Source organism: Aedes aegypti, chromosome 2 (assembly GCF_002204515.2).
Source record: "Aedes aegypti strain LVP_AGWG chromosome 2, AaegL5.0 Primary Assembly, whole genome shotgun sequence".
In the NCBI taxonomy this organism is placed as follows: Eukaryota; Metazoa; Arthropoda; class Insecta; order Diptera; family Culicidae; genus Aedes; species Aedes aegypti.
The window spans coordinates 409,277,443-409,298,030 of NC_035108.1; the positions used below are offsets into that span (position 1 = coordinate 409,277,443).

Here is a 20,588-nt window from a genome sequence, read left to right on the forward strand (position 1 = left end):
TAATTTTGAACCTTGAAAATCTAACAGTATCCGAAGAAATCCACGTAGAAAGGGTTAAATGAATTTTTGAAGGAATACTTGGAGGAATATCTTAAAACCCTAGACAACTCTAGGGAAACCATAAGATACATTCCTGAAGGCATTCATGAATGAATTCTTCAAAGAAACAAATGCAATAATCTCAGGAGGAATTCTTAGAGTGATCCTTGGTTAAATCCCTCATAATCTTTGAAATGCCTGGAGAATTCCCGGGAGAGTAATAATCCAGATGAATGATTCTTGTCGATGTTTATGAGTAGTTTCTTAAGGTGTTGCCGAAGAGAGAAGGGTTTCGTAGATTCAAACGCTAAGCTTCTTTAAGCAAATCAAAAAACGTCAATTTGGTGGATAAGCTAAAACTAGGAAAAGGTTAATTAAATTCATTTCTTTTCATTATTTAATACCAAAAAAATTCTCATATCAATCGGATTTTTTCAACAAATTTGATAAAATGGAGGTCCAGTGCATTAGTTAGAATTTTTTGAGCTCAAAAAGAGGGAGCTTAAGTTGAAATTTTGAACGTTAAAAAGGGAGAGTAAGTTGGAATTTAGTGCATAAAAAGGGGGGCGCAGAGGTTTGGCTGAATATTTATAAAAATATATCTTCGTGTTTAGTGGAATACCTACAAGTAGATGAAATCCGAATTCTGTGCTATACCATTTAATTCCACTAGAGTTTGTATCCTTTGACAGATACGCGTATTTCGACCTCAACTTTAAGGCCGTCTTCAGTGTCGTGTCTAGTGCATGACACTGAAGACGGCCTTACAGTTGAGGTCGAAATACGCGTATATGTCAAAGGATGCAAACTCTAGTGAAATTAAATTATATACAGTTGACTCTCCACATCTCGATGTTCTACATCTCGATATTTCTCCCTATGTCGATGATTTTTTGGTCCCTTCACTTTGCATACATTTTCACTCTCCATATCTCGATATCCTTCTTATCTCGATGTCTCCATATCTCGATATGATTTTCGTTCCCAATTTTCTCTCCGTATGTCGATATCCTCATTATCAAAGGTTACTAGACTAGATTTTAGAGATTCAAAACAATTTGCAAAGACGAAATGACATCTGTTTGTTTTTGATTTTCCTGGCAACGGATTGATTTTCAATCTAGTATTCGTTAAAAATTTGTTCTATGTCTCGATCTCTCCAGTAGAAGCATTAACCTAAGAATGCTAATGTCGCTGCTGTTCGTGTTACCAACATCTAGTTTGCCACGAACTGACAGCGTGAGTACCGGGCCTCAAAGTGTCAGAATAATTTTCAAAACCAAAACAACAACATGGTATTGAACAAACAATGAAAACCCATAATTTAAGGTAATAATTATTAAAATCAATTTTATGAGAACAACGCTTCTAGCGTTCTACTACTAATATTTCTATTATCTCTCCCTATCTCGATGGTCCCTTCGATATCGAGATGTGGAGAGGCGACTGTAGTACTAAATTCGGTTTTTCATCTACTTGTATATTTCTAACTATACTCAAAATAAACTCTGGGTTTTAAGAGGACCGTCAAAAAATGTTAATAGAGTTCGTAGAAGAGGACTCTTGAACAAATCCATGGATAAATTCGGCGTCAGGTTGAAGTACGATTGAGAACTATCTTGAAACTCATGAAAATTTACAACATTGCTTAAATATTACCTAATACATTATCGAAGAAAGTATAATCGGCGGCGTGATACTAATCTGCACGCCTCCGATCCTGAAACAAGCAATTGCGGTGCACAGATCTAACTACAACACAGGGGTCCAGATAGTGTTTCCCGGGCGGCGGAAGCCAGATTGTGCAGTGGTTAGCTTTCGGACTTGCCGATGCCATTGGATAAGCAATTGTATACGGCTTCCGATAGCCACCGACCAACCGGGGCTTCCGTTGTCGGTTTAATCAATGTCAGATTTGACTTTTTCTCTGATAAATTGCCAGCAGCAATGGGCAGCTGGTTGGCTCATTTTATGGGCATCATAGTTCCATGTTCAGATCATGTCGAAACAAATATTTGAATCACCATCAAAAAACTATGGAGCAACAATCATCACATAAATCGCACTTTGTGCTGGATTCCCACCATCATTCCAGGGGTAGTAAAATCATCGTTTGTTCTCCGTGGAACATTTGTCGTCATAAAATCCACATTCACTATCAGCTGCGACACAGGGTTTTCTCCGATTTCCTAACGCACGTTTTCCTGTTCGTAAATTATGGAAAAGCTCCTAACATCCCATCAATGTGATACATTACCGACACGTACACGTCCGAATGGAAGCGGCTGCAGTGACGAAGTATCCCCCCGTTCACAGTATAGGTACGTAACATATGTAATCCAGTCGGGCGATTCCGGGTAAGAGGTGTACGTTTCCATAAATCATACAACTTTTTATTACCACTACCTTCTAATAAAATAGAATTTATCTTGTCAGAACACTGGTTCCCATTTCCGACCATCTCAAAGGTTATCGAGAGCTCCCCTTCCCTAATGTTCCCGTGCTAGTAATAACATATCTCACGGAACAGGGAAAAATCTCGTAGACATACATGTGAACACGCTTTCAGACACGCATCATGCGTGACAGATAGAATGGCTTTTTCGTATTATGGCCACACTTTATGTATCATATTGCCTTACCATTACATCTGTGGCATTGTCCTACCTCAATTGTTATGAAAAAGTAATATGATTGCAGAAAAAGAGGGCGAGATACGAATTCACCTGTGATATAATCTGAATGAATCAGATAATTTCAAAAAAAAAAATTATACTCCAAGAATAGTACTAGAAAAAGAAGAAATGATTAGGCATACAATAAATACTCTTTCACACAAAAATACCAACTGATTTCCGTTAGGCCTAATGATCCTTTTAATCTTTCCTCAGTATCTTAAAAATATTTTTTTTACAAATTTTGTAGCATCATAAAAATTGAATATATTTTCTTATACACCTAAAAGAGAAAAAAAATCCATAAATTTTCCAAACAAGCTCCTTTACTAATATCCTTACCGCTAGGAAAAGATTCATATTGATCGCCATCATGCCACCACAGGATAGTTTCTGCATCCGTTGTGATTTCGTTAGCATGAATTTCAACATTTTCTGTTCTTGCTTGGGCATTGCGTGCCACGAAATATCGTACACCTCCTGGATGAATAGATCACTTTTGACGTCGTTCATTGTTCCCAGCATGCACGATAGAAACAGTTGAAACGTGCTCACCAGCATAATCAAAATTCCAGGAAACCAAAATTCCTGAAAAGAAATAACAGACTACAGGATAACAGCTTTTGCAGACTCGTTACATTGATCTAACAATGTGTAGCACAAACAGCGTCATTACAATCTGCATAGCATTGCATGCCACTTCCAAGAAAGTTTGATACGAGTACAGATCTTCGAGGTTGGATATGAACTGCACCAAACGTTGTTGATATCGTACCACCTTTATCAACTTGATACGTATTTCACTGTTCAAACTACCGTCCACATTATCAACGATGAGCTTATCCAATGCTTTAAGTTTCAGCACCAGCACGTCATACTGTATGCCAATGGCAAACGACAAAGCGAAGTAGAAATTCTGCGAAGCAATTAATCCTGGTGGTGTCCAAAGCATACAGCTAACCTGATACATGTAGTTCAACTGATAACCATCTGAGCTCTCGGGATCAACAAAAGGTAGCACAACACCGAATGGCAAAATCTTATCACCAGACCACCAATAAATTGGCAATGGGAGCAAAGCGGTCAAGACTACGCCACCCATAAAAATTACAGTGTAGAATATAACACACTGCCTTAGTTGGTTAGTGTACTTTTGAAGAACTACGGTCTCCATTGGGTCTCGTACAGCATCTTGGTATACTGTCTTCATACTTTGCACAAGCACGGTTGGGGCAACCAAATGCCTCACGAGAACAGCCAAACGTCCTAATCCAATTAGTGCATAGAAAATAGTCACCGCAACAAATGTGAAGTTGAACACATCCTGTCGAAACAGTACTAAATCGATCAGAGATATCACGAAAAACAAATTGGCTAGGAAAACGATGAAGTAGGTGAGCGCTGAACGTCGAAAGTTCGGTCCGAATCCATCCACACCCATCACCTTGAGTACCAAGTGCTGCCAGTAGAGGATACGTTCGAAGCTCTCGTAAGGATTTTCTTTGACTGCCATTACTCCGGAGTGGTTGGTCTATTCCGGTTTTAGCTTGGATCTCTAATGCCACAGCTGTGTTGGCAAAAATGTAAAATTATGTGGAAAGAGAGTGTCTGATGAAGGTATGATGTGTTTGCTTTCGAGGACGACACATCAAAGGGTTAACGGTAATTGAGTTTAATTATGGAATTTCCTAATTATCTTTCTGCTATTGGGTCGAACAGGTCGTCTGTATCAGCTTGGTTCAGAGATAAAAGTATCTTCCGTTAATGGTGTGCTAGTTTGTTTGTAATTATACCGTACAATAACCGATATACTTTGTAGTTTTTGTAGCATCTGAACAGTGAACTTTCTCTTTTTGATGTTTCACTGAATATTGCAAAACTTATTAGGTCGTTTCATGCTTACATTTCACCCCAAATTTGAACTAATTAGACATTTTTAACTTTTCTCAATCTGGTTGCTGAACATTTGCAGTTTCTGAGAAATCTTGTTGGAGAGTAGAGTAAGATGAGGTGGATAGTTGATCGGAGTCGAACGTACCGTAATCTGGGGGCAAATTGATCACCGGGGGAAATTTGATCAGGTCGGTACTAAAAATAATTTCCTCCTAAGGATTCTGAAGGTTTCGTTGGCACCACAGGCATTCCATGTTTTCTAGTTAATAGATGTCTAATGATGATTTTGAACTATTTCATTTTTATTAGGGTCAGTTTTGCATAGATATATTCACACTTTTTGAAGGTGTAAACAATACAGTTGAAAATGTCGGTGCTGAACAATCCACTGGTACTATGCCTACATGTCAACTTCGAGTATTTAAAATGTTGTGTAAGCTTAAGTATGAAATCCTGAACTCATTTTTGTTATCATTCAGTATAGCAAGTATAGTTTTTTGTTCACAAAACCGTTTATTCTAAAATAATATGCTTATTTCAAGAGCAATTGCCTACATTTCGTCGTATTGGGCAGATTTTTAAATAGATAAAAAAAAAACGAATTTAGTACTATACCATTTAATTCCACTAGAGTTTGTATCCTTTGACAGATACGCGTATATCGACCTCAACTAGACTTAGTCTATTCCTAAATAGTAGTACTAGACACGACACTGAAAACGGCCTTACAGTTGAGGTCGAAATACGCGTATCTTTCAAAGGATACAAACTCTAGTGGAATTAAATGGTATAGAACTAAATTCGGTTTTTTCATGTACTTATAGGTATTGTACTAAACAGCTCGAAGAGATTTTTAAAGTTTAATTTGCAATAAAATGATCAAATGCTCAAGTTGTAAGAATTTTGATATCATTTTCAGATTCAGGAGACCCAAATTAAGGGGATAGGGAAATTTTTTAATTTGAAATTTGCTTTGTTATATGGTGATTGATTTCGCCCCAATGTGTCATATTAATTTTTTGATATTAAAACTATTTTTATGATATGTTCAATATTATTTCATGAAAAGTCGATTACATAAACTGATAAACATAAATGGAGTACTGACTTTGTCGACATTTTTTCGACAATATTTGAGTTCCGATGGATAACACAACAAAAAGTTGCAAAATAGTGATCAATTTGCCCCTGGATTACGGTATTTTAAAAGGATACAAAAGCAGCTGCGGTAAACGCCGCACAGCTATATATCAAGTACAGTATGCAAAACTGCCATTGTACTGACGGAAGTTTGGAGGAAGAAGTCCAGGAGGACCCCAATACAAATGAGTTTTTCCAATTTTGCTGTATTGAGGCAGGAAACTTTTGAACGAATTATGAAGAAAAAATGTCTAACACTTTTTTGAAACCTACTACAGATGACACGCAGGTTTTGGGACCTAAAATAATTTTTTGAATTGACCTTGAATAAAACGATTCTTTATTTTCATAGCAACATCGCGAGTGTGTTGAATTTGCCTTCCCCTCACGTTTTTAAGACGGATCAAGAGTTTAAGATCATCGCCTACAATCACGGATTAGAATTGAACTTCACATTTTGGTATTGGAATGTCCCTTGCTTCAACAAAGGAATTCATTAAAGTTTTAAGAGCATTGTCAAGTTTGGTTTGCAAAGAAATGCTTACATCAAAATCATTATCGATGTATGTTTCAAATGTATTCGAGTCAGCTCGGAAATAATTGAATGTAAAGCTGATAAGATTGAGTATCGCTACATGGGATATTTGAAACGGAACAGGGGCATGATAAGAATAAAAATCTTCGTAAGTAACCAGTTAACTACAAAACTTGGAGGTTAAAACCAAAATAAATAAATCCAATATAAATAAATCGTAGAAGAGTTTCTTGCAGAGGAAAACCAAGTAGGGTTTACAGGGTATTCTATTGAGAAACATCCTGAAGAGTCTTCATCAAATAGCATTCTGCCGTCGGAATTGCTTTGCGAATTATTCCATGAACGATGTTTTGAATTGAAATCACCAATGATAAAAAATGCTGACTTATTGCGAGTCAATTCCCGCAAATCAGCTAGCTGCCCAGTGCACTGAAAAGGCCAATAGGCAGCTATGGCAGTATATTCACCAAGTTGTGTTTGAATAAAAACACCCAAAGTTCCAAAAATCTTTGGTTCGGAATGACGAAAAAGTTCATGTTTTATAGGCCTGTTAATGATAATGGCAACTTCACAACATGCTTCATCAAGTCAATCATTAAAATAAACGAAAAAGTTCGAATCTCTTTGAGTTTGGATCCAGGTTTTAAATAAGTTTCAGTAATAACTGCGGCCTTCCTAAGCCGAGTGGTTAGAGTCCGCGGCTACAAAGCAAAGCTATGCTGAAGGTGTCTGGGTTCGAATCCCGGTCGTGTAGCATACTAAGGTAGATTAATATATAATTGAATAGCTCATTTACTAAATATAATTACAAGGGTCAGGAATTTCTTAAAAAGCCATTAAACCTTTTTTCTATTGTTAGTTTTTGAAACAACACTACATACCGATTTTGAGTTCCCTGAATCCGAATATGCTTTCTAAATTCTTAACAATACAATTTTTATAGAAATCATGAATAGTTGAGATTAAACAATTATGCGGAAAACGCTCAAATGTAGGACATTTTCTAAGGTTTTTCCTGAAATCTAACAGAAAATCAATTATTTAAACCGAAACAGCAAATTGATACGAGTTTTGATGATGGAATCTAGTTTGGGGATATATTCTTATCCTCCCTACCAGCTTTGAGGTTTAAACCATGTTCTTATCCTTGTTTAAAATCAGAAGTTTATGAATGTTTTTCAATACTACGTAGTACATGATTTTGAAGATTAACATTATTTTCATATAAATAAACATTCCTTAACGCAAAAACCTTCACAACACACAATTCGACAATAGTTGCGACAAACAACGTTCATTTACTGCTGATTTCATTGATATTTGTGCTCCATTAGGAAGAAATAAAATCGTGTGACACGGTGATCAATTTCACCCGAATTTACGGTACCTAAAATAGTGATCTTAGTTGATCTGTTTAAGTAAAACATTTATTCAAGCCTCAAGGGTCTTGCGATTTTACTAAGAAAATGCATATACAATCATCTCTCCCTTACTCGATATTGAAGGGATCATCGAGTTAAGGAGGTATCGAAATACAGAACGCAAAAGCAGTGCAACTGCGTTCCAAAGGACCATCGAGTTAGCCATGAAAACCAACTTTTACTATGGTTCTCTAACTCGATATCGAGATACGGAATATCGAGTAAGGGAGAGTTAACTGTATGATCGTAAAAATTTATCTGCGTTGATTTCGGTGGTAGGTCATTTGGCATGAAGTCATTTGGCATAAAGCCGTTTGGCATAAAGTCGTATGGCATAATAGTTATTTAACATAAAGTCGTTTGGCGTAATGAGTCTGAAACCAAGAATTTCTTAAGATGACATTCGACGAATTCCATCCAAAATGAGTCGAAAAAAATAAAAATTGTGCTCGATAATCTTCGATTTGGATTAAATTTTGCACATGTTTTTGGTATGATAGAATAATGGTGGTAAGCTCCATCGAAGTTACGACGCCAATCGCGTATTAACTTCGATGGAGTTTACCACTATAAGTGTTTTCCATAGAAAAAAATATCATTTGGACTCAAGAATAACTTTTGAAAATGGCCTATTAATGTTTGCATGCAGCTTATTTGAAAAATTCTAACTTCGAAACTGTTGATTTTAGAGAAAAATATTCTATGAAAAAGTTGTAGTGAACCGTTTGGATTATGAGAAAAAAATATACACTGAAAAAATATTTTATATTTTTTCATGAAAAATTCAATAATAAAACTTAAATTTTAAATTACACAAAAACCCCATTTTTATTATTTTTTAAATTTTCACCATAGAATCTTGATAGTATACAGATGATTGAGACAAAATTTCATGATGGAGAAATTAAAAAAAAAAAAAGTTTTTCTAAGAACAATTTTTGGCCGATTTAAAAAAAAAATGTCAAAATTAATACGTTCTGATGAAGAATCCTGAAATGATTCTGAACCATAATGATTATATGGATAATTTCCCTAGAAGTAGGCATTTTCGAATTAAATCGAGTTAATGTAAAAAATATTATGAAAATATTAAAATAGGCCATATTAATTAGTTATTTGCGATAAGTTCTTAACTCAGGAAAACGCATTATTATTGATGGAGAATCGCGAAAAATTAATGAAAATGACCTATTTTAATATATAAATAATATTTTTTGCGAGTTTGATCGACATAAATCAAAAATGGGTACTTCTAGAGACATCATTTATGTAATCATTATTATTCAGAATCATTTCAAGATCCTTATTGTATCATCAGAACCTATTTATTTTGACAGAAAACCAAAATTTTGAAAATCGACCAAAAGTTGTTATTAGAAAAACTTTTTTATTAATAATTTCTCCATCATGAAACTTTTTTACCAACCATCTGTATACTATCAAGATTCTACGGTTAAATTTAAAAAAAATATTAGAAATGGGGTAGTAGAAATGGGTTTTTGAGTTATTTAAAATTTAAGTTTTATTTTTGAATTTTTCATAAAAAAACACAAAATATTTTTTCAGTGAATTTTTTTTTCTTGTAGGTCAAACGGTTCACTACAACTTCTTTATAGAACATTTTCCTCTAAAATTAACAGTTTCAGAGCTGAAATTTTTCAAAAAAGTTGCTTGCCAAAATGTATAGGCCATTTTCATAAGTTATTCTCGAGTCAAAATGGTCGAGTTCTGTGACTGATCGATTTGACGTGGAATTCGTCATTCGTTTTAACGTTTCTATTGAAACTTTCTGATGACATCAAGCTTGTTGTGGAGTCAATTGATACAAAATGTTACTTTATTCAACAATAATATGCTTTTGAATAAACTGAAGCAGATAAGGAAAATTATTACCAAAAGTATTTTATTATTTATCCAGAAATTACCCTTCTTGCAAATATTGAATCTTCTTTTGAGTTCCGCTATTGGAATATATTTTTGCCCTGAAGTGTTTGATATATTTAGCACAAATTTACCCTCCTTTTCAACATGCTATGTTTTGTTCTTTTTCTATATATGATATAACCATAATTGTAGGTATAAAACCGTTGATTTAAAATTTCAATAAATTTCACCTTCTTCTATACATAAGCTGTTATTTGGAGCTAATTTTTTAGATATATTTTTTTGTATTCAACTGACAAAACGGAGGCAATCGATAGCATTGATCTTCTCAAGTTATTAGTTAACAGAAATATCGATTACTTTTCCCCGAATGTCGGTTGCCCGTATGTCGTTACCCCGAGCGCCAGTTACCCGAATGCCAGTTCCCCGAATATCCCGCTTCCCCGAATAGCCCACTTCCCCGAAAAGTTTTTGGCACTCATAATTCTCATAACTTTATACATTTCAGGGTGGTGAACGAACTAACCATACGATATGTACACCTTTTTATTTAATTGACGGTTCATTCGAGTTTTACCGTCCTCAGCATTTTTGCCAACATGTGAATAGCCGAGAATAACAAAATACCTCCTTCTTTTGATTGCTTAACGTTCATTCTCGTTCACTATCCAGCCACTGAAGACTATTTTTGCAATCACAAGATCTCCTTTCGAGATATACTGGAAACATATTATTTCAATCACAAATTTTTCCTTCTTTCGATGATAGACAGTGTTTTTGATGTACACTTTCAAAATTGCAATTCAATAATCGTTCGAAAGTTTTGCACAAATATTTTCTTTCAAAAATGTGATGTTCATTTGAGTTATGCTGTGAGAAGATTTTTTTTTGCGTTAGAGCCTTTAACAATTTAAACGAAAAATAATCTGCTCTCGTATTTAGGCTATTTTTCTATTATGCTGGAATAATAGATCTTCAGATAAGAGCTTTTATTGGTTTGCAAATAAATGTTCCCTTCTTTTACCAAGTAATTTTCATCAAGTGTTACGTCCAAACTAGGACAGAGCTTGATCTGCAGAGAAATATTCTATGAGCGTTCCTTTTATTTATAACTGTGGACTTTCTTTGTCAATTTACTATTTTCAATTATGGATATCGTAACAAGCTCAATGATAATCTATGTTCTGGGATTTTGAGAAAATTATTATTCAGAAAAGATCTTCCACTAGACCCGTTACGAGTTTTATTTAGTTATGCTCTCTAATGCCACTACAATTTTTGATATTCATAGCTTGTATTATCCCTGAACGACTACCAAACTTCTAATTTTTTTGCTATGGGCTCGGTGGTGTTGATCTCGGTAAGAGCTTCGAAAATACCGATATTCATTTTAAGTCAATCATTATGCCAAACGTCCATTATACCAAACGGCCTTATGCCAAACGGGGTACAATCGTTGATTTAAACCATTCTTGGTCTGTCATCGTGCATCGTGTTCAAATCAAAGTTACAAGAGAACAAGTAGAGATAGCAGTTTGGTGTCAAAGAACGAATTGTGGATTAGCGTGAGGCACACTTATTTGCTAAAGGCAATAATGAAACGCATTTTTCAAAGTGAACTGACAAAAACAAAAGAAAGCAACTATCTCTGAAATTTTTTGCTCCCTAAATAAATTTATTCGGAAACCCCATTAGGTGTACAGACGGTAGTCGATTAAAAACTTCATTAGCTCTCGGGTTGAAGTTAGAGAACTGAGATTCGTTGAACTATGTTTAAGTTAAGTATTGCCAAATAAAGACGAACATGCCCTTAAACATCAAAAGTGTTATTACACTATTGCTCAGTAACGGTTCAGAATGGACCATATGAGTAGAACGATTTTTTTGGCTTTAGGATATTTGGTCGAAAGGACATTTGGTCGAATGGATTCAGAATATTTAATTTCTTCGAATGATGTTTAGTTGAACGGAATTTTGGTTGTATGCTTATATTTAGTTGGTTCATTGAAAGATCATTTGGGAAAACTGATTATTGTTTTGCAGAGTTGATAAGATAACGTCTTCTTCTTCTTGGCATTAACGTCCTCACTGGGACAGAGCCTGCTTCTCAGCTTAGTGTTCTTATGAGCACTTCCACAGTTATTAACTGAGAGCTTTCTTTGCCGAAATTGCCATTTTCGCATTCGTTATATCGTGTGGCAGGTACGATTATACTCTATGCCCAGGGAAGTCAAGGAATTTCCATTACGAAAAGATCCTGGGACCGACCGGGAATTGAACCCAGACACCTTCAGCATGGCTTTGCTTTGTAGCCGCGGACTCTTACCACTCGGCTAAGCAAGGTCCCTGATAAGATAACGTATTGTTTTGAATAATCTGAATCATTAACTCTTGTTGAATAAACAATTGGACATTTTATGTAGTCTTATTTTTAAATTTCATTACCTTTTTATTTGTTATTTGAAGTAAAACCTAAAATCTAGGATTTCAATTATTATTCAAATGAACTTTAAAGTAGTTTTTGTATATTGACTGAAATAATCAGCTCTAGTTAATTTCTTATTCTTTTTAAAATATCATCATTCTTTGAAAAACTGCTCGACAAGTTGTTTTATTACTCAACGATGTGAACGTAATGTTTTCTTTATTTATTATTCTTATTAAATATCATCTTCCTTCGTAATGAAGATCAGCTCATTTGATGGAAGAATTCGGAGAATTTCTTAGAATTCCGGGTTTTGCAGCTCACGAATGTAGGTGAGATTTTTGAATGCGGATATCAAAATTTAAACGGCAGGAACAATTTGCTTTAGGGAAACCCTTTATGGCGAAGTGAATGTTAGGTGTCGGTAACTCTACTTATGGCCAATTGGCTTATCGTGTCTTTCAGCTTAATAACAATTCTCAAGCAAGTGTATGACTTTGCTGGCAGTATTTATGACCTCGGGTAAATAACAGAATTTGCAGTACAAGCTTTGGACTATAAAAATGCAAATTGTGGTTATTCTATGTATCGGGTAAGATAAGACGAGGTAACTGAGATGTCTTGATTCCATTTAAGATCAGCTTATCTCAAATCGCAGAACATGCTTGTATGAAAAATCAGCATGGAACTTCAAAAACGTAAAAGGTTGATCGATATATTGGAAAAGCGTTTATCAAATTGAATAACAAAATTTTGCTAATTGCATATAGATTGTTGGTCAAATGGCTGATACTTTTTCAATTATTCAATCACTCTTGTATTAGCGACAAAATGGTAATCTCGACGGAAGTCAGCCTAAACGTTAAACTTTGTTTCCATACATTTCCATATTTAGATTCGAGCACTATTTTTTCCACGAAATGTCGGTTCAACCAAATATTATATGCTTTCTGTTGCAACTAGACCTTTTCGACCAAATGTCCGTTCGACCAAATGTACTTTTGACCAAATATCATTCGACTAAATATCTTTTGACCAAATGTCATAGATTCGATTTTTTTATCGAACGTGGTTCTCTATCACCTCTTATAATGTATGCACTTATGAACCGAACAACCTGTATAAAAAATAGACCCCTTTTTGTTATTTAGAAACACAATTTTTGAAATGTTGGGTTTTTTTTAACCACAATTTGGTAAATTTTCTTTTAAAGCTGCCTGATTTGCTTATACACTGAACAGAAAGTTCATCAGTTTCAAACTGACTTGCGGAAATTTACTCGCAATAAGCCCATTTTTTGCCCTTGGAAATTTTGACGAGAAATTTCGTTGTTGGAACAATTTTCAAAGCAATTCAAACGGGAGGATTTTATTTGGCGAGTGTTCTTCGGGATATATCCTAATCCAATCTCCTGATAGCCACACTTGGTTTTCTTCTTCTGAAAACCCATTAACTATTGATTATATCCTCGTTGACTCTAGTTAGCATTGTATCGAATTCGCGTTGATTTTGATCTTGTCACTGTTCGTTTCAAATTTACCATGAAGTGATTCTCCTTTCCATTCATTTCTAATTTCAAAGATATAAAGCGACATTGTGCACATTTATAAATAGAATTCTTGACGTTAGCATTTCATCGCAATAGAAATTTGTTAATGACAGTGCTCACAACATTTCAATACATTCCTTTGTTAAAGCAAGGGGCATTGATATTGGAATTTTTGGAGCGATTCCAAACTGTTATTATAGACGACGTTTTAAGCTTTTGATGTGATGAGAAGGCGGTTTCTACACACTCGCGACACTACTACTTCTTCTTCTTCTTTTTCTGCTTGGGATTACGTTATCACTGGGACAGGGCCTGCTTCTCAGCTCAGTGTTCTTATGAGCACTTCCACAGTTATTAACTGAGTGCTTTCTTTGCCAAAGTTGTCATGTTCGCATTCGTATATCTTGTGGCAGGTACGATGATATTCTATGCCCAGGGAAGTCAAGGAAATTTCCATTATTAAAAGATCCTGGACCGACCGGGAATCGAACCCAGACACTTTAAGCATGACTTTGCTCTGTAGCCGCGGACTCTAACCTCTCGGCTCAGAAAGGCCCCTTCTATAAATATTATATCACATAGCAGGGTGGTAAATGGCGCGGTAAATGGCTGGGTATGGCGTACCATTGGTACCTCGCGTACCTGCAGGAATAAAATAGACCCCTTTGTGCGGTCCTTAGCCTCTTGCCCAGCAACTCCTATCCCTACCTCCTCGTGGTGCTGGCCGGGGTACGAGTAACCTTAGGGAAGATCGGGTAACCAACCCCCGGTGGGAACTTTGGTCGTATGCTGACAGGGAAGGGGGGGTTTGCTTTTGCTCTTGCTTCTGCAAAACTTGAGCGTCTGTACTCCATGTTAGGAGCGGCTCACAACAGCGTCTGTTCCCCATGTCAGGGGGAGGGGGTTTGCTTTTGCTCTTGCTTCTGCAAAACTTGAGCAACTCTGCAAAACATCAGCACAGGAACGTCAACGAGAGAATACGGACCGGAACAATCGGCTAAGACCACAGCGACGAAAATGGACTAGCGATTGGAAACTCGGTACGTGGAACTGCAAATCTCTCAACTTCATTGGAAGTACTCGCATACTCTCCGATGTACTGAAGACCCGCGGTTTCGACATCGTAGCGCTGCAGGAGGTGTGCGGGGCAGGAGCATTGGTGCGAACGTTTAGAGGTAATCATACCATCTACCAGAGCTGCGGCAACGCACGCGAGCTGGGAACAGCTTTCATAGTGATGGGTGATATGCAAAGGCGCGTGATCGGGTGGTGGCCGATCAATGAACGAATGTGCAAGTTAAGAATCAAAGGCCCATTCTTTAACTCCAGCATAATCAACGTGCATAGCCCACACTCTGGAAGCACTGATGATGATAAGGACGCATTTTACGCGCAGCTCAAACGCAAGTACGACCGCTGCCCAAGCCACGACGTCAAGATCATCATAGGAGATTTGAACGCTCAGGTTGGCCAGGAGGAGGAGTTCAGACCGACGATTGGAAAATTCAGCGCCCACCGGCTGACGAACGAGAACGGCCTACGACTGATAGATTTTGCCGCCTCCAAAAACATGACCATTCATAGCACCTATTTCCAGCACAGCCTCCCGTATCGGATGGAGATCACCTCAGCAGACCGAATTGCAAATCGACCACGTTTCGATCGATGGACGGCACTTCTCCGACATAACCGACGTCAGAACCTATCGTGGCGCTAACATTGACTCCGACCACTACCTGGTGATGGTGAAACTGAGCCCAAAACTATCCGTCATCAACAATGTACGATACCGACGCCCGCCCCGGTACAATCTCGAGCGGCTGAAACAACCGGATATCGCCAATGCGTACGCGCAGCATCTTGAGGCAGCGTTGCCGGATGAGGGCGAGCTCGATAGGGCCCCTCTTGAGGACTGCTGGAGGACAGTCAAAGCAGCCATTAACGACGCTGCCGAAAGCGTTGTCGGATATGTGGAACGGAGCTCAATAAACGATTGGTTCGACGAGGAGTGTCAGGAGGTTTTAGAGGAGAAGAATGCAGCGTGGGCTGCAATGCTGCAGCATGGTACGCGGCAAAACGTGGAACGATACAGACTGAAGCGGAAACAGCCAACCCGCCTATTCCGGGACAAAAAGCGCCGCCTGGAAGAGGTGAAATGCCAAGAGATGGAGTTGCTGTACCGTTCTCAAGAAACGCGGAAGCTCTATCAGAAGCTCAACGCATCCCGCAAAGGCTTCGTGCCGCGAGCTGAGATGTGCCGGGATAAGGATGGGAGCATCTTGACGGACGGACGCGAGGTGATCGAAAGGTGGAAGCAGCACTACGATGAACACCTGAATGGCGCAGAGAACACAGGCACAGAAGGTCAGGACAGCGAAGGTGATGGCTACGTCAGCACAGCGGACAGCGGAAACCAACCAGCTCCCACGATGGGGGAAGTTAAGGATGCCATTCAACAGCTCAAGAACAACAAGGCCGCTGGCAAGGATGGTATCGGAGCCGAACTCATCAAGATGGGCCCGGACAGGTTGGCCGCTTGTCTGCATCGGCTGATAGTCAAAATCTGGGAAACGGAATAACTACCGGAGGAGTTGAAGTAAGGCATTATATGTCCTATCTACAAAAAGGGAGTGTGAAAATTATAGTGCAATCACTATCCTAAACGCCGCCTACAAAGTGCTATCCGAGATTCTCTTCTGTCGTCTATTACCTATAGCAAACGAGTTTGTGGGAAGTTATCAGGCAGGTTTCATCGACGGCCGCTCGACAACGGACCAGATCTTTTCCGTGCGGCAAATCCTCCAGAAATGCCGCGAGTACCAGGTCCCTACGCACCATTTGTTCATCGATTTAAAGGCGGCATACGATAGTATCGACCGCGTAGAGCTATGGAAAATCTTGGACGAGAACAGCTTTCCCGGGAAGCTCACAAGATTGATCAGAGCAACGATGGACGGTGTGCAAAACTGCGTGAAGATCTCGGGCGAACACTCCAGTTCGTTCGAGTCTCGGCGGGGACTACGACAGGGCGACGGACTTTCATGCCTGTTGTTCAATATTGCGCTAGAAGGTGTCATGCGGAGAGCCGGACTCAACAGTCGAGGCACGATTTTGACGAGATCCGGACAATTTGTTTGCTTCGCGGACGACATGGATATTATTGGGAGAAAATTTGAAACGGTGACATATTTGTTCACCCGCCTGAAACGCGAAGCAACAAGAGTCGGGCTAATGGTGAATGCGTCGAAAACAAAGTACATGCTGGTTTGCGGAACTGAGCGCGACAGGGCCCGCCTAGGAAGCAGTGTTACGATAGACGGGGATACTTTCGAGGTGGTGGACGAGTTCGTCTACCTCAGATCCTTGTTGACGGCTGACAACAATGTTAGTCGGGAAATACGAAGGCGCATCATCAGCGGAAGTCGTGCCTACTATGGGCTCCAGAAGAAACTGCGGTCAAGGAAGATTCACCCCCGCACCAAATGCACGATGTACAAAACGCTCATAAGGCCGGTAGTCCTCTACGGGCATGAAACGTGGACGATGCTCAAGGAGGACCTGCAAGCACTTGGAGTCTTCGAACGTCGGGTGCTTAGGACGATCTTCGGCAGCGTGCAGGAGAACGGCGTGTGGCGGCGAAGAATGAACCACGAGCTCGCTCAACTCTACGGCGAACCCAGTATCGTGAAGGTAGCTAAAGCTGGAAGGATACGCTGGGCATTGCATGTTGCAAGAAAGCCGGACAACAACCCTGTAAAAATGGTGTTCGCAACGAATCCGGTCGGTACAAGAAGGCGTGGGGCGCTGCGAGCTAGGTGGATTGACCAGGTGCACCAGGACCTGGAGAGCGTGGGTCACAGTCGAGGATGGAGAGAAGCGGCCATGAACCGAGTGAATTGGCGAAATATTGTTGGTGAGGCTTTATGCAGATAATTGATGTAAAGCCAAATAAGTAAGTAAGTATCACATAGCAAAAAGTTTTATGATTTTAAATATGAAACCACACTTTGGACTGTGTCTTTAAAGCAAGAATCTGTAAGTATTCAAAATTCCAGTTTCTGGACAATAAATTATTAAGCTGTCGCTGATCTTAACGTATTAACACCACCACCTCCTATTATATGTGTAGTATCCAAAACCTTATGTAGAGCATTATGATAGGACTTCATGTTTGAAAATTGGAAAAAGTGTATCCATGTTATTGAAAAAGTCTGTAAATCAACGTCTGTACATCTGGAGCTTCGAAAAATCATATCGGTTTACTAACTAACGCATGATTCCCAGATGATGGGCGCCTGAGCGTCACGTGCAGTCCTTGCACCGAAAACTGAATAGATATTTCGAAAACTCGGCTTTGAAATTGAAACCTATCCGAGACGAAACGGTTTTGGAACAACGGCAATTCTGGAAAAGGAGCAAAATCGAAATGAAATTAAATATCGGTAGAACACTGGAAACGTTCCATCGTTTGTCGACGTGGCAAGCGCTATACCCTTCAATTTCCAAAGTGCGATCCGTTCCATCAAAGGATTCGATTTCGGCTGCAATTTCCCCGGAGCGTCACGTCATCGCCCAACCCAAACGGTTCGAGTGCAGGCGGAGTAAAGTGCTTTTTTTTCTCGAGCTGCGAAGATCGATGGCACACGAAACTGGTGAATGGGTTCGAAATTGATTTCGATGATGACACCTTCTGTCGGCGCTATGCTATGTGTAGGTTGGTGTTGAAAAACCATTTTGTCCAATTGATTGAGGTGCTTAATCAAAACTGCTATAACGAGCCGAAAGAAGATTAGATTTGGCGGATGTGAGTTCGGATAGTTCAGCTTTGTACATGTTTGAAATTGCTGGAATCCAAGTAAAATCTATTTTTGAGGCTCCAAAAATGAAGTTTAACTGTTTGATTTTTTTTTTTGTGTTAAAAAAAACTTGTTTTATTGCATTAACATGTTTACATTACAACCTTAAACTAAATTTATAATGATCTAAACTTATGTCTTCAATTTTTGTTTCTATTATGTATAGTAGATATTTTGACAAAAGCCACATAGTTTCTTCTCGTTTAGTACTATTTAGAAAACTTAACTCAGGAAATTGAAAATTTACATTGCTTATATTTCTAAAGTTTCTTGTATCTATTCTACGAATGTTTGCTAGTGTGTACTGCCATAATATTCGTATTTTTCTACATTCAAAAAGCATGTGCTCAAGAGTCTCGCTTATATTATTGCAATTGGAGCAATACGGAGAGGAGATTCTTTTTTGACGATATAACAATTCTTTACATGTTATCTTTTTATGCACAAAAAGGTAACATACCGATCTTTGTGTTGATGTTAGCTTTTTATTGTTTATGTTTTTGAAAATTCTTGCCCAGCAGAAATTTGGGGTTTCCCTAGTTATTTTCGGTATTGGTAGCTTTTCAATCATCTTATTGTATAATACAGATGAAAGTAAAGCATTTGGATCATCAGATTGATTTTTGCGGAATTCAGGAATTGGTTTATGAAGATAATAAAAATTAGCTGGTAATAATTTCATAGATGTATTGTCAATCATATCATTTAGTTCTATCAAACTGCGATCTCTAGCAAAGTGCAGCTTATTTAAGAATAGTGCCTTACATTTAATATCAGGATTATGCAAATTCAAACCTCCATTGAGTTTTGTTAGCGTGATTTCATTAAATGCTACTATTGTTGGATGTCCTTGCCAAAGATATTGGCGAATTAGTTGTATTACTCTTTTACAAGTGTTTGCTAACATTGGAATGATAGATCCAATGTACCAAATTTTCGAAAGCGCATATGTATTGATGAAAATAGTTTTTTGAATTATATTTAACTCCCTTGCTTTGTTCATCCACAAAAGCCTTGAAACATTTGTGACCGCAATTTTCCAATTTTCTGCAATAATGCTCTCAATGGAACTGTAAAATTCTATTCCAAGTATTTTTACATGCTCATTTAGATTCAGCCAACACGGTATATTTTCTTCATTGGCAGCACCAATTTTGATAGCTTTAGTTTTGCGTAAATTTAAATCAGCCCCAGAAGTAAATGAGAAACGGTCAAAAATTTGTTTTATAGTATCAATTTTAGAGAAATCCTCAATGATGACAGATATGTCATCTGCATAAGCACATATTAGATCAAGGTCTCCAACACACAATTGATTCAACTTTTGAATGAGCGGTTCTAAATATAGCACAAACAAATGCATGCTCAAAGGATCTCCTTGCTTAACGGAGCTTCCTTATTTGATATCTTCTGTCAAATGACCATTGATCAAGATCTTTGAATAAGAGTGCGAAAAAATGGTTTTCACCAGTTCTATAAATTGTTGGTTGATGTTCATTTTTTCAAGTGTTTTGAAAAGAAAACCATGGTTGACACGATCGAATGCATGTTTAAGATCGAATGATATGAGTATTCCCTTTTTTCTTTTATATTTAAACATTGGAATTCTGTCTCGTATTGCTAAAACTGCTTGAAAGATATTGTGTTTAGGGTTTGAGCATTTTTGAGATGCTGTTAATAGGAGTGGCATTAATTCGTTCAGTCTATTTTTTAATATTCTTGATAATATTTTATAATCAAAATTAGTTAATGTTATTGGTCGGATTGATTCAATGTCGTCCGAATGTTTTTTCCTAATCAAAACGACATAGCTTTTCACAAACTCTCGATCAATTTCTCCACGAATGGCGTCATTCATGATGTGAGTAATTTCTATTCCTACTATTGGCCAACATTTCACAAAAAATTCTTTGGTCAGTCCATCAAGTCCAGGAGACTTTTTTGAAGCACTAGAGACAATCGATTTAAAAACTTCATCTACAGTTAGTCTATTCATTAGGGAGTTATTGGTCGCACAGTCATCGGGAATTGATTTTTGGGGTGAAAAATTTGAATCATATTCAAAGTTATTTTCTTCAAACAGATTTCGAAAATAATCTGTTATTTTTTGTTCAATTTCGGAAGAATCTTCAACGGATAAATCTCCTACAACCAACTTATCGAATCTAGAC

At 37.8% G+C, this 20,588-nt stretch overlaps 1 protein-coding gene across 1 annotated transcript; it reads right to left on the reverse strand.

Annotated features, from left to right (window-relative positions):
* Nucleotides 1-3,061: 3,061 nt before the first annotated feature.
* On the reverse strand, nt 3,062-4,275 carry LOC5564832. The gene has a single exon (XM_021847325.1). It carries the CDS (start codon nt 4,225-4,227, stop codon nt 3,349-3,351), a length of 879 nt encoding a protein of 292 aa, XP_021703017.1. The 5' UTR covers nt 4,228-4,275; the 3' UTR covers nt 3,062-3,348.
* Between the last annotated feature and the right edge of the window lie 16,313 nt (nt 4,276-20,588).

Coding starts and splice junctions, on each gene's coding strand:
- LOC5564832 (XM_021847325.1), bottom strand. CDS start 4,227: ATGGCAGTCAAAGAAAATCCTTACGAGAGCTTCGAACGTATCCTCTAC.